This window comes from Leptinotarsa decemlineata, unplaced genomic scaffold (genome assembly GCF_025532065.1).
Source record: "Leptinotarsa decemlineata unplaced genomic scaffold, Ldec_3_MD MMD2_tig00000008_RagTag_RagTag, whole genome shotgun sequence".
In the NCBI taxonomy this organism is placed as follows: Eukaryota; Metazoa; Arthropoda; class Insecta; order Coleoptera; family Chrysomelidae; genus Leptinotarsa; species Leptinotarsa decemlineata.
The window spans coordinates 9,371,671-9,386,591 of NW_027412537.1; the positions used below are offsets into that span (position 1 = coordinate 9,371,671).

The 14,921-nt window shown below is 37.7% G+C and overlaps 2 protein-coding genes across 7 annotated transcripts in view; one reads left to right on the plus strand and one right to left on the minus strand.

Moving 5' to 3' along the window:
- LOC111504143 (breast cancer anti-estrogen resistance protein 3 homolog) overlaps positions 1-11,444 on the plus strand; it is a 141,772-nt gene extending 130,328 nt beyond the window's left edge. For all 6 annotated transcript variants that reach the window (XM_074171012.1, XM_074171013.1, XM_074171016.1 and 3 more), the window contains 4 exons: positions 1,758-2,240; positions 3,936-4,951; positions 6,487-6,655; positions 8,611-11,444. In XM_074171012.1, the coding sequence (XP_074027113.1) occupies positions 1,758-2,240; positions 3,936-4,951; positions 6,487-6,655; positions 8,611-9,141 (2,199 nt within the window). In that variant the 3' untranslated portion in view covers positions 9,142-11,444. The remainder of the gene's footprint in view (positions 1-1,757; positions 2,241-3,935; positions 4,952-6,486; positions 6,656-8,610) is intronic.
- A 1,995-nt stretch (positions 11,445-13,439) lies between these two features.
- On the minus strand, positions 13,440-14,820 carry LOC111504142 (rRNA-processing protein UTP23 homolog). Its single transcript, XM_023158637.2, has 2 exons — positions 14,580-14,820; positions 13,440-14,062 (listed from the first exon to the last, which is right to left on the minus strand). Exons 1-2 carry the CDS (start codon positions 14,697-14,699, stop codon positions 13,445-13,447), a joined length of 738 nt encoding a protein of 245 aa, XP_023014405.2. The 5' UTR covers positions 14,700-14,820; the 3' UTR covers positions 13,440-13,444.
- Positions 14,821-14,921: the final 101 nt, after the last annotated feature.

A 14,921-nucleotide genomic window follows, 5' to 3' on the forward strand; every position in this document is an offset into this window, starting at 1 on the left:
GGACGGCGTGCCAGCATTATCAACCAACGATCACTCCCAACAGCGCGGGGTAAGTGATCATTGGGTCCGAAAATCATTTGACCTGAATGAGCGCAGTGAGCCAAGAATGACAGCCTTCTGCATTTGTCCGGTTAAGATTCCTGCCTTAGTGCGGCAGATTCGAGAGTAGAGAGGGCATCATTCCACCAAGGACTCCAATAATCAGAACAACCATCTTGACAGAATGGTCTGGATAGAGTCTCCATAGTTCGAAGAGAAAATCTCTATAAATTATCCGTTTATCCCCCTCTTTTTGGACGACACTCGTCTCGCCTGGAGCTGAAATTTTCCACGACAAAAATTGTCTTGCTCTGGTGGTCGAGAAAGTCTAGGTCAGGCTCATTAGCTTGTATGAGCCTGAGGGTGGAGAATGAACAGTTTCGATAAATTCGGTACTTCTCTTTCCCCACAATGAATTCAATATCCCCCGGAGCGTAGCGCAACACCGGTGTCTTGCAGGTGTCTATGCAGGACATGCTGATAGCAAGTGCATTACGGTCTCAGTCGCCTCGCAGCAGGCCCTACACCTTGTGTCGGGACCTCTATACTGATCACGCGACTGCTGTAGACGAAGATGTTGAAGACACCATCCTGGCAGGCCATGATGAACCCTTCAGTTTCCGACTTCAGCCCACTCGACCTGAGGAAAGCGAAGGTCAGGCGCTGTGATATACCAAGATCTTCAATGTTGTTGAAGAAATCCCCTTGCATTGACTCATCTTTGTGTTGCCGCAGGAGTGCAGTGATCTCTGCGGCTTTTATATGGGCCTCTTGCTGGACGGGTTCCAACTCGGTGACAGAGTTGTGATCATCTCGTTCAGTATCGAAAAATAAACGGATTTCACCAGCTGCTAGGGGAGCTGCCCCAAAGAGAAATGTTCCAATTCCTGCTATCTCATGGGCGTGGGATCAGAACTCCTGACGACTTTTAAGGCTCCATCCAGTATCATTCTGTCATGTAGACACTCCAAGCTCAAAAGTCCACGGCCTCCCTGTTGTCCGGAAAAGCACAACCGTGGAACGGACAGGAGTTGATACAGCTCCTGCCGACAGTCCCGATGACCGGATCTGTCGGGGTTTATGCTGATACTTGCCGCGAAGAGAGTTCTTCACTGTTGTCGCCTCTTATGAGTGGCGTTGTTCCATCATTAGGTATGTATACGTCTCTCCGGCATTCAGACGGTGCAGGATCCTCCATCTACGAGCTGCACATCCACTCCGTAGTCTCCGCGTCCTCCTCTTTTGAGATGGGCCGTTGCACATTTGTCTATCCTGAATTTCATACCGGTAGCATACGTGTACTCTTCTACCGCCCCCAAGAACATTATTATTATTTCCCATTGACATTATGAACATTATTATTATTCCCCATTGACATACTTCAAAAAAAACCGTTAAGAATATTTTATAGTCTGCCAAAGTTAGGAGCATGTGAATGAAGAATATCGGGAACTTAAACTTGGAGAAAAAGATAATCGTCAGTCCTTAGTAGAAGGTAGAAGAGTACACGCATTAGAACTTTCAAGAAAAAGAGTTGCTTCTTCAAATTTAAGCGAATTTGATAGGTGAAATGGAACCTCTGATGTAAAATGAACATATTGAAAATACGTTTCCTATACCAGAACAAAAATACTGCCTCTTGACGCGCGTCATGCATAACTGTATACTACTAGTTGAAATTAGTGTAATAAATCGTGACAAACCATTTTTTGTTCCAGGAACCCATGGCCGATCCCTCCATGAACGCGGCCGAGCTCAAGAAAGCCCTCGAATGGGAGCTATCGTTGGACAGCAGAGACCTCCGTTCGCACGCCTGGTACCACGGCGCCATCCCTCGCGCTCGGGCCGAAGACATCGTCAGGGAAGAGGGCGAGTTCCTCATCCGAGATTGTACCTCGCAACCCGGCAACTACGTCCTCACCTGCAGAACGAAAACGCACCCGCTCCACTTCGTCATCAACAAGCTGATCCTCCAGCCCGACACTGTGTACGAACGGGTGCAGTTCCAGTTCGAAGACGACGCCTTCGATACGGTCCCGGACCTGATCACTTTCTACGTGGGCTCGGGGAAACCCGTGACCGCGGCATCGGGCGCGAGGATTCAGGTGCCGCGGAACCGGATGTATCCCTTGTCGTTTTACGCGACCAAGTACCCCACGCCGCTGCCGCAGAGCAGGATGACGTCTCCGGCTACGACACCGGTGCGTAACGGTTTGTTATTATATGATTATTTGCTGTTTTCTGGTTTATTATTCATGGTTTGTAGAATTGTGTGACTGGCGTTTCGTCTGCAACTGCAGCAGACATCAAAGGCGGTGCGCCAATGGTCGATATGCAAACTGAAAGAGGTATTGTTGTGTTCGCATTCATAATAGGATCGTGAGCAAGGATCCTATCTACTCGGTTGGACTCTTCTTAGGAGAGTTTGTGTGTTCTGAAGTGCTGATATTAATTTTTTTCACATTTGAGCTCTCTTTCACCAGGAAGAGGAATATGTATGATTCAACTCCACTTTTCCTCTTTGGTGAGGTTATTCCATTTGCAACGGAGGTGAAATATCAGTGTTATCCTTGAAAAAACCTCAACTGGATTGCTCGCTTGGAATAAGTTTTCCAGACTTTTCCTCTGGGCATTGAAGGGTTTGTGGCCATAGCGGCAGCTTCTTTCGTGCTCGGTCCAGCCACATTTTGCGGTCGGATCGACCACACAATTGCAGTCGCGTTCCAGCGAACTCAAGCCGCCCATAAGAAATACTGTACTACACGTACATGGGCGTTCACAAAAGTCAAAACGGACGTCTGCAGTCACTTGCTGCTGATCTCCGCCGAGATGTCATTGCGGCATCCGCCGTACACTAACCACAAACTTGCAGTCGTACCCAACCGCGTACACCGTGGTGTACTTTTTCTCATATTGCTTTCACAGCATTCAATTTTTGATGTCAGTTGCGTCAACTGCAAGTGCGGTATATAATATCACAAGACGACCACAAAAATGTGGTTGGGTCAACCGCGAAGTGCAGTTAACGTGACCACAATATTGGGGTTGCCTCAACTGCATATGTGGTCCGTGTACGGCCGGACTTAATCTTTTAGCTCTTCCAGTTTGCAGATACATTTTCCTGTTGAGACTAGTGGTTGGAGTCTCTCTTCAAATATCCTATATGGGATCGTTTTTCATATACAATATTCAACAATCTGCCATTCTCCCGTCCTTCCACTAATACATTCAGAGAAGCGATTCTTTTTCTCCCTTCTCCATCGTGGAATGAATTTTTGAGTTCCAGGAGTTCACCTATTTCAGAAATTTTGCCAGTCCTCTTCCCTGCAACCCCAAATCACGAAAGTATCATTAAAATATCGTTGCTAGCAGAAGGATCGGGCCAGCAAATGTTCTAAGAGCTCGTCGTTCAAATTGTTCCATGTAGAAATTGACAACTACTAGACTTCGTGGACTTTCCTATTGCAACTCCTTGTTTTCATTTCCCATTCCACTTGAAATATGTTGATGTTAGGAAATGTTCAAACAAGGTTATAATATAGAGAGGCAAGAATCCGATGAGTTTTGCTAACAGGGACTTGTGAACAGACGTACGACAACAAAACCCACCAACAAGACATTGTTGAAATTTTTTCATAAAATATCCAGAGCCTTTGAAGTACTCGTACTCGTTTTCCCACTAGTGACTAGATGAGTGAATGGAGGCTCAAAAGCCCAAACCACTGCCAATACATCTGAAAATCATGAATATGCTAGGTACCAGGCCAAAACTGCCAGTAAAGTTTAGGTACATGTGATGTAATCAAAATCCAATCAATCAAAATTCCTGTTACAATGAATTCATATATCACTAGACCTACAACACAAAACAACATAATCAAGATTATATGTTACAGGTGGGGCATCAGTACCGGCACAGCCCGCTTTCACAGTACCGCCCTAGCAACTCGCCCACGCGCCCCTCCAGAGATGGCCCACCCCGACTACCCTCGAAGAAACAGCGGTCCCAGTCGCTCACCCCCTCCGAGGTCAACAGGATCTCCCAGGAGAAGTGTAACAGCGCCGACGGAGTCATCCAATCACCGCTGATGACGCGCTCGGCCGGTGCCGAGTCGGTCGGCTCGGGCTTGAAGTTCTCCTCGCACTCCCTCCCGCGCAACCCGCACAATAAACTCTCTCTGTCGTGTAGTGCGAACACGTTAGGTAGAAACAGCAGAGTGACTAGTGATTCGACTCTCTCGCCGTGCGCCGAGCGTAAGTTTTTCGGCGAAAACGACTCGGGCGTTTCCGACTCTCCTCCACCGAAACCCTCGCGAGTTCCTAGCCTTCTGCGCATCGAATCCAAAGACTCGGATGTGATCGATGTGCGGTACGGTTTGGACGGTGGATTCGCTGCGCACGGCGGTCTGCAGCGCGTTACCTCCTACCACGCCTCCGGTTCGGACTCGGGTAATGGGTCCGGAGACTCGGCTATGAGCTCGGCGACAGACACTGGCGATTTGCCAAAGAATACCGGTGTGATACTTAAAAACCCTAGGTACAATTTATCCAATTCCGAATCTTCCACTACGCTGAAGAGCTTCGACATCAACTGGGTGGCGGCTGAGGAGAAGCTGATGCAAATGGAGCAGGTGGGGGTAGATCTTTCTTCCAGGTTCGATTTGGAAAACTTCCAAACCTTGTTGCTTCCCGTTCGTGAGAATAAGCCACTGGACGCGCAGGCTTTGAGAAAGATTAGAATGACGCTGTTTGAATTGGGGCCGAGGATAATAGCTAACCACTTGACTAGGACTGATTTAGATTTAATATTCGGTAAAAAGGGTGACAATTCGGTAGGATCGAAGTTGGTCAGCGGGATTAGCCTTTGTGCACTGCCTCACGGACATCAATTCAGGACCGATTTAGTTGAAAGGTAATTTCTGACATGGTTACAACGTTTTTTTTTTCGATAAACTCTTATATTTTTGTATTCACCACTATTTTGCCTGAATTTTTTGCCTAATTTGAAAATCTAAACTACTTACATTGTTTCCAACTTGTTACAGTCCGGTATGGTAGCTTGTCTTCTTATAAACTCTGTGAAACATGAAGTTGAGAAACTTGTGCGAGCTAAGGACTAACGAGGTCTTACCTTTCAACGTGTGATTCCCAACACAAAGATTACTTGCAAAAAATGATTTCATGACAATTAAGAATTCTCTTTCAGTTCAAAGTGCCAACTTTCAGATATCTGTTTCGGTCTTTGTTCTTCGTCAGTATCGAACATGGTATCTGTTTCTGCCTTTGGGCTTTGCATCAGTGTCGAACTTGGCTAGTTCTTAGAAGGCAAACTGCAGATATTATAGTTGCACAGATATTCGTCTGCTCAGTTTTGAAAAAGATTCACGTAAGTCACTGAATTATCACCATAAAATAGATTTCTCAGACGAATATATGAAATGGAAACATAAATAATTATCAGATTGAAAGTATGTTTACATTACGAATTTTATAAGTAGGTGCTGAAACATTACTTTTTTAAAGCTATATATAAAACGAAAATAAAGATTAGGGAGGATCACATTTATTTGTACAACTAATTTGAATATAATTATATATACTTAATTGAAGTACTATATGAGACGTCATTCCTTGCCTCGTTTCTTGCTGAAGCTGTTGTTATGTAAGCCTATAAGTTGATCCAATATAAATAATAATAATAATGAATGGTGATTTTTAGTTGTTTTGATCAAAAGTCACTGTCATATTTGAGAAGCAAAAAAGCAATATATACACTGGAAATATATTGATTGATTATTTGTATTCATAAATGAAAGACATCTTCTTTGCAATCTCATATTGCTGTAGATTCAAACTGTAATAAAAGAAATTTAAAATAATTATGAATTTCTGATTTATTTCCGAGTGAAATATGAATCAAATATAGATGGTAATGAAATAAATTTAATTAAATATATAATAAATGAATATAGTTTAATAAACGATTGAGGTTATATCTCATTCTAATCAATGGTAAATAATTAACTATGAAAAATTTACTATTTATTTCATGTTTAGAGCATGCATATGAATATTTATTTATTTTTTGCACTGTTAAATCCACTCTCCTCGAAGTATTTATCCATTTCTTACATCTAACCTCATTAATATGAGGTTTTATAAATGGTATAAAAAACACGTTTTCTTCCGGATATCGATTATCCGACGTACAATTCTTAAAACAGCAATGCTTTGTTTTCATTATACTAGCACAAAATAATTTCTTATATCAGATTTATATTTTTAAATAATAAATTAGTATTACGTAAATAACACTGTTTTACATGTGAATAGTTCGTGTTTGTCCCTACTACTAGTGCTGCCTCTCGCAACACGTTCGCTGTACTATTCTCAGGAAAAAGGCTCATTGTTTTGGTTGTTTTTTAATATTCTTTGTTTAATTTTCAGGACAGAATGTTTGAAATTATTGGTTGCAGTGACGATTTTGACTTGTGCTGATGAGTTAGAGAGAACTGACACCCTAAACAAATGGATAGAAATAGCGATAGATACGAAAACCGCTTTGGGAAATCTATTTGGTTTTTGTGGAATCATGCTGGGATTATGTCTTCCGCAGGTATGACAAATCAAATACGCAAATGAGTAGAGATGTTTTTAAGTGCGTTACGTCGGTCTTCAATATCAATTTAAATGTGAAATAAAATAATTTTAATAAAAAAAAGCATTCAAATATAGGCTGTTCACGTTAAGAGAATGACGTCATTTTTGGTAATTTTGTATATCCAACATAACAACGTTAAAATTCCCACTGAAATGCGTTCAACAACAATGAAACTAGTAACATTTCATTTCGTAAGTTGCTCAACTGATAGTAAAATTTCAGACGTTACCGAATCGAAAAAAACTCGAAAACTGTCAGTCTTTCTTTTCTTTTCAGAACTAATCATTTCTTTTGATAAGACCTGCGTATATTCAATATGGCTAAAGCATTGTCGAAATAGTCTCAACAAATACTAAAAGTAAGTAAGGATAATAGCAATAAAACATATCAACAGTACAAAAAAATTTGAAACTTCGAAACGCCGTAACTTGTGACGTCATTCTCTTCTTAACGTGAACAACCTATAACATTGAAATGTTTAGACATATATAACGTTGTTTCAAGAGTTTTGGACTGAATAATTCTTATAAATTGCATTAATTTTCACTATTAGAAAATACGTTCCTTTTAGAATTCGGAGGTCAGTTTGGATGTTGAAGATACATAGTTTTTTAAAATTCTAAAGTAAGGTTAGACTGAGTTAGGTTAGGACGGGTTAGGTTAGGTTAGGTTGAGTTAGCATGTGAGGAATTATGGAATTTGAATCTAATTTCAAGAAACTTGGCAATAAGTGAATGAAAAGGGATAGAAAAAAGTGCGATGATATGGAAAAAGATGTGTTGAATATGTGAATTTCAATCGTTTATTGCTTAAAAAAAAAGGTAAAATATGACACCACACAAACTTTGACAGGCTATGTCTCGAAAACTAATTGAGTCCGACAAAAAATAAAAAGTGTTTTACCCAAAAAAAAGGTCGATAAAAAAACTGATTTTTTCCTCCACAAAAAATGACTTTCGTTGAATATCTAATTTCAGTATAATATACATTTTATGAAATCGAATATTGTACTATAATATGTACGAACTTACATATGAATCGATAAAACGTAGAAAAACAATCAAATTTTATGAATAATCAGTAGAAAAACGATCAAAGGAAATTTTACTAATAATGAGTAATCATTTTATTTTCAATTCGGGCACGAAACATTTCAAGTTTTGGTGGTAAATATTTGTAGACAAAGACCTGGTAACAGGTTGTTTTCGGGCAGATAGTAAACCTTAAGGTTTATTTTTCATTCATCTGGAGAATCATAGATTATTATTCTATCACTAGATCTAAACACAAGAATGACATTATGGCATTATGAAAAAGTAATCTGTGAGGTGCATCGCCCAGTATACTGAGGCCCAGTATACTAAGGATTTTCTTTTATTAAATAAAAACAGTTTTCCAGCAAGATATTTTTTGCCATGAAATAATTCTATTATTCATGTAACAAATAATGAAAAATACATTTTCAGAGGTTCATTATTCACTACACTTCAGAGTTGTCTTGAAAGAAATATTGTACAATTTATTGCGTAAAATTTCATGCCAGGGTAGTTTTTCATCAGTTGTGATCCACAGTAAGTTAACGCTCATACCACTGTTAAAAGGTGTGTTGACAATCATAGGCTTGATTATTGTATGAGTTCAATTTTATTTTTTATTTATAAAACCTCTTTTTTGCATTACTTTCGACTCATCTGATTCTTTGATAAGTTCATCAAGTTGGCTTTCAGAGCATGTCAGTAATGTATCAAGTTGCAATAGTTCAATTATATCGTTTAGGTAGGTTATGAATAGAAGTGGCCCCAGAACTGAACCTTGTGACCCCATATAATATGATCAAAACTCTTTTACTCGGGAAGTAGCTTGTCGCTTTCACTTACATCTCAATTAAAATTCATATTCTCATTTTACAGATTGAGAAACTGGACACCACTTGGCACACGCTCCGCCAAAAATACACCGACTCTGCCTTCAACTTCGAAGCGAAACTCCGCCCAACGTTGAAAAACATGAACAGTTGCTCAAACCCTCAAGCGCCGAACACCACCATCCCCCATTTGCTTCCCTTAATTCTACTGTTAGAACGTAACCTAGACGACTTCCTCGCGCCCGCCGACCAGAACCAGCTCGCGCAGAACTGCCTCGGCATGTGGGAGTCGAACACACAAGATTTTGGCCTTAGTACTCTCTTGAGTCACATGGAAACTGCCAGAAAGTACTTCGAACTAAGCCCGACGTACCAGAGGAACGCCGAGATCGTGCTCGGTGAGGCGAGAATGGACGAGCTGACGCTCGACATGTTCCGCACGGAGTTCCACCTAAAGTTCTTGTGGGGCAGCAGGGGGGCCTTCGCGCCTGCGTACGAGAGACACACGAAGTTCGAGCAAGTTCTGACGGTGATGGCGGAGAAGTACTGCATTCCCAGAAACGAAACAAACGTTTGAGTAATGTATTGTGATCCATTAGTTGTAATTGTGGGGTAAGGATGGGTAGATTCGTTGTTTGGAACTGATGAGAAAAGCTGGTGGCATAATATAGCGCAGTGCTCGATTTCAATTTAATTTTCAGGTAATTTTTGAACAGTATTGAGACACCAGAGAATTAAAATTTTTGAACGTTCTTTTTGCAGCAAAATTTGCGTGTGGTTAGAAATAATTGTGAAATAAGCGACAAATTGGGGTTATTTGCTTATTTCTTTGGATTCATTTACTATTTGACGAAGCAGTCAATTTACACAAAGTATTTTCAAAAAATATACCTAACGGTATTTTACAAATACGGACTCCTGATAAATTTTCTTCTACTGGTCATTTTGCAGGTTATAAACTTCCAACATTTAAACTGTATACTTTCTCATGAACTTTACGTTCTGGAGTGATTATATACTTCGCTGTAGACAGAGATCTTCTCTTTTACGTTCAAAATACGGTATTATCACTATCCTTAGTCGATCTAAAAAAATGAGGTAATGAAAGGTACTGCCGTGAATTTTTCGTTTTCCATTTAGGTAGTGATTGTCCAAATGAATCTTTTCAACTGTTTCAAAAACCACTTGTGGCAAGTTACTAGAATCAGCTTCTATGTTTGATACAACCTCATCATATTATTCGGACTTTCTTCAAAATTTCATAGTTATTCAGTTTTAGTTAATAATTTGCTTAGCTATGGCGTGATCGGGTATATGACTAATAAGCGTGGAACATTATTCTGTTCCTATTTTATTGATTTGGAATGGGTAGTAAATATACAAGTTGTATTCTGAAAACGTACATTTCAAGTTAGGAATTGAAAAAGAAACTTCTGTTTGAAAAAAATTCTTATTCAGATGGTACGAGTACGGCTCTGTCGAACTCTTGAAAATCTGGTTTGGTTCCCAACGGAGGAGGCACAAAGTATGTGGTCTGCTGTTTCATCATTTTCCAAACAGAGGCGACACACACTATCTTCCGACAGTCAGAGTCTGCATATGATGATTCAGACGACAGTGACCTGTGAGGAGGCCTGTTAGACATCGTAGTTCATCCCTACTGTAGTCCAACAACTGTTTGGTATCAAGCTTCTAAGGGTGAATAAACGCCTTGGAGTGAACCAATCCTGTAAGAGTCTGCCAGAAGTCCATAAATCTTCTCGCCATCCAGGTGTTCAATCTTTGTTTGGCAAAGCCTTAAGACAATGACAGGTTCTGGCCCGATGAAGCTGCTTGCGGCACCCTCCTTTGACAGGGAGTCAGCAGCCTCATTGCCTTCCTCATTATTCTTTTTAAAGCACTGTAATATATATTTATGTATTTGTTTCTATACACTTATTTTATTCATGTGTAATTGTTGATTTATTATTCCATATTCCATTATTCCGTGGTAGCAATCACACGTTAAAAGGTAAGACCTCGTTAATCCTTAGCTCGCCACAAGTTTTGACTTCTGAGGGTTGTCGTTCGTAGGGGTGCGAAAGCTGGTTAACGGAAAAACAGATTTCAAACAGATTCAAACAGATATACCTACACATTTTACTTTAAAGACTTTGCCAATGAAATGTTCAAGTCTCTGGGTAAAGAGGCATATTTTGATTTGACTGATTCATTATTTCAAATTCTAGTGTCATCTATCGATCTCTACAATTCCAGACATTGTTCATTTATTCAATAGCAGTTCTCCAAGGCGTGTTTGAGCAACACTAGACTTTTCTGGTCACTGAAATCAAATATTTGAAAGTGTTCTTTAAATGGCTCTCGACCAGAATAAGTAGTTACTATAAAAAATGTTTTATTTATCAGTAACTTATCGTATTTCATTTTTAATCTTTCAAGATTGTGGAAGGTGAAAATACCCAAATAAGACCGATAAACAAACTATGTAACTCTACCTATTACATTTTAGAAATTACAAAACAAAAATTTTACACTCTATAAGAAGATTGAGAATCTTCACCCCGCACCATGCAATTGCTCAATGTAAAATATAAAAAATGTTTTTAACATTTTTTTCATCAGTTCCAAATACTAGTGACGAATTTACCCAGTATGATCCTTTGAAAATCCTAAACCAATATACAATTGTTAATATTAATAATAATTAATGCATAAGTATACTTATAGTGAATAGATGTAATTAGAAGCTCATTTGTGATGATTTATGTACAAGATTCAGACAAAAATATTTGGTTAGTACAGTTATTTATTTCAATGATAAATAAATACTAAAAGTATCGAAGTATACTATCAATAATGTAGATTCTATTAAGAATTTATGTTATAAAAACTAGCTCATTTCTTATTCAGTTCAATCAGATTTGAAAAAATTACGTATTACTTTTTGAGAATGTCTTTCATTAGGTGGATTGAATTTGGTATTTCACTCAAATATTTCAATGAATCTCAAAAACTGTTGGAAATCAAAACGTGATTTTTGTCTGGATCTGGGTATTGCAAGATTTGATTTTTACATATCAAAATTAATTAATTTTGGACTTTTGCGAAACAACCAATATAAACCTCCTCAACAGCAGTCCAGTTGGTTTCAAAACGACAATTAGAACTTGTAAAAATTAAGCTTTAAACTTGTAATTAGTAGATTAGATTTTATAAAAGGTGCTCATTTATTATAATATTGTAAGGAACTATTTGGTCTAAAAAATCAAAAGAATTAATTTTTATTACTCGAGTTTGACAATATAAGAAAGACTGTAACATTGTCAATATGAATCCTAATTTTTCAAAGAAATCCACTCTGTATATTTTCACAATTGAAATGATTTGTTTGTATGAATAGAAACAGATCTCAAAAAATTCATCTCTCCCTTCACCTGTTCTGGTGAATTCCTACTGGAAAACAACTACTTCCCTGGCTAATACCACGCTGGATATTGAATTATATCCCAGACATAAATTCAAGATACCTACCTCACAGAGGTTAGTCTCGCAAAAGTTTCTTGTTCATCCATCACCAGAACTATGCTGAAATTATTCGAGTTAGATCACCTACAGTCTGACTTCGAGGTATTACCTCTTCCCAAGCAGGGAAGAAACATCCCCGCTTGGGGCTTTGTTCAAGAGATGGAGCTGTTACAAGTTAACACTATTTCTCTTAGACAAAGGTTTCATACAAGCAGTTGAGCCACATTGAAATTCCAGGCACTTTGCTGTTTGGGTCGGATCTTTCCTGTACTAATGAAAGGTAATACCTCAAAACCGGTCTACTGGAATAATTTCAGCATGGTCCTTCTACTGGACGAAGGAAAAACATCTACAAGACTAACCTCAATGAGGTATCTATCTTGCTTGAATATCTGGCAGATATAATTCAATATCCAGCGTGGTTTTATCTGGGGAAGTAGTTGTTTCCCTGAGGGCATTAACCAGAACCCACTGGTGTAGGTAGTTGGGAGGGATGAATGTTTTGAGATTTCATTTCGAAATATTTTTTTTCTTATACATATGGCTACAGCCTTCAGAGACACTAACTCATTATTTCTGCAATGAAAATTCAGGCTGAATTTCAAAAATGACTTGAATTTATGACTTGATCAACCGCAATATTTTATTTATTTTTTTTAATATACGTATACAGTACCACCCATAAAGTTCATCATATGTAATTTTTTATCAGCAGAACCTATAACACATGGTATGCTACAGATGTCAAATATAACTTCTTGTATAAAACAGCGAACGACACACAGTCATAAAAATTAAAAATGGAGAAATTCACAAAAATAATTGTGTAACAATGACATATTTCCAGTCAGACAATAAAATTGTGTACTTTGTCAATACAAATACGAATTAAAAAAAGGGAAGTGCAGCTTATAATCTAAAACTAAAATGAATAAACAATGGACTAAATGTCCGCTTGATGGAAATTATTTTGCACAACAAATTGTTTCTTGTTCATTCATACAAATCATTTTCTAGTCTACCAACGAAGACAGCTATTAAGTAATTCCACATATCTCCTAATTTTTTCATGTGCCATTAGTAGACAAGTCGATTTTTGGTTTCGCTTTTCATCCAAGAACTACTAGTTTTCTTACATTTTTAAATGTGATGTTACTGTATATTGAAAATTAGGATAAACATATAACTGAACATAAACTGTGTGTTACTATGAAATGTAGATTTAATATATTTATTAACGGGTCTATTGCAGTAGTAAATAGAAGACTATTGTAAACGAAATATGTATAGTAGATTGTGGGTATTTCAAAGTGTTAAAGATTATATAAATAATTGAAATAAAAATCCAGGAAACTTTAACTGCTTTTATTCTTCAGTTCATCAATCACATGTTTAGGAATTTTAATTCGTTTACGTTTCTTTTTTTGTGTCACAGTTTGTTCTCCTTCCTTTATAGAAGTTGTATTCATAGTTGGTTTCTTCTTCTTTTTACAGGACAGTGGATTAGGACCTTTTTTCTTCTTTTTCTTAGGTCTCTCTTCATCTACTATTCCACTTTTCTCTTTCAGTTTTTCAAAATAAAGCTTTTCATGCTCCCTCAAGCCTAGCATTTTTTCTTGTGCAAATTTAACAGACGCTTCGGAAGGTTGTTCTAGAACAGGTGTTTTCAAATGAAGATATAACAGCGGTACACCTGGTATATTCCTAACAATGCTCTGCAGATCCCGATCTTGTGTGGCCACTATATAATGTTCTATGTTTGTTTTTCCTAGCATAGAGAGAAAACATTTGGATCCTAATATAGGCTTGCCTTCATGACCACATTTATGTAAAGAATAGTTTTTCAAAATTAGAAGAGCTCCATTCAATTTTGGTCCCAAGTTTTCCATTTCTATGATGGCACATTGTGTAGTGATCAGCTTTATTTCTGCCTGCAGATACCTTGGGATATTGTCGGCTATATTTATTTTATTCTGAAATGTAATGCATTAAGTCTATCAAGACTTCAGTTCATGAAAAGTAGAGTTCAAAATAATGAAGAACTAACAATAAGTTATCTGTTTGTCTATTCTTACATATATTTTTATTCAGAGACACTCACTTTTGGCTGTAAAAGCTCGTAAATGATGATTTACATTGGAAATTGTAGAAATAGGAAATCTGTTCAAGATATCACATACAACATTTTGTTTCTCTTTCAATTAGAGACATGACTTAATTAGATAAGAAGGAGTAAATGATTCTAAATTACTGTTGAACAGAGTTTTACAAATTTTTAGGAAGATCAGTTAGGTTTGTGACACAAGTTTTTTATCAATAAAAACTGTGCTGATCTGTTAATCCGCTAAAAACATTTGTTACTACTGAAATATTATCAGTGCATTTATACTGTCATTGAAAATCATGAATTCATGTTTAGTTGTCAGAATATTTTTTGTGGTATGGAAATTATTTGAAAAATATAACAATGATACTTGGTTACATGCTCACCTTCAATGCAGCAAAACAAAATGTTCCATCTACCAAAACTTGATAAGGTTGTCTGAATCCATATGTGTTTGTGAAAAATCCAAGGTTTTTATTGACTTTTTTATATCTTCGAATTTTCATTTTCAAATTTACTTATTTACAAAGTAACCACTTATTGACAACATTCAAATTATTTCATAGACCTAAAATAAGAATAATTTCACGTTTATTAATTACTTTAATGGTTCTGAGAGGTTAAAATAATTACAAATCTTCTTCTAATTATTATTACTTAGTTTTTGGCCCTAGCCTCAGAGCAATAAATGTAATGAAATTTATTGCTCAGAGTCACCACCTTATTAC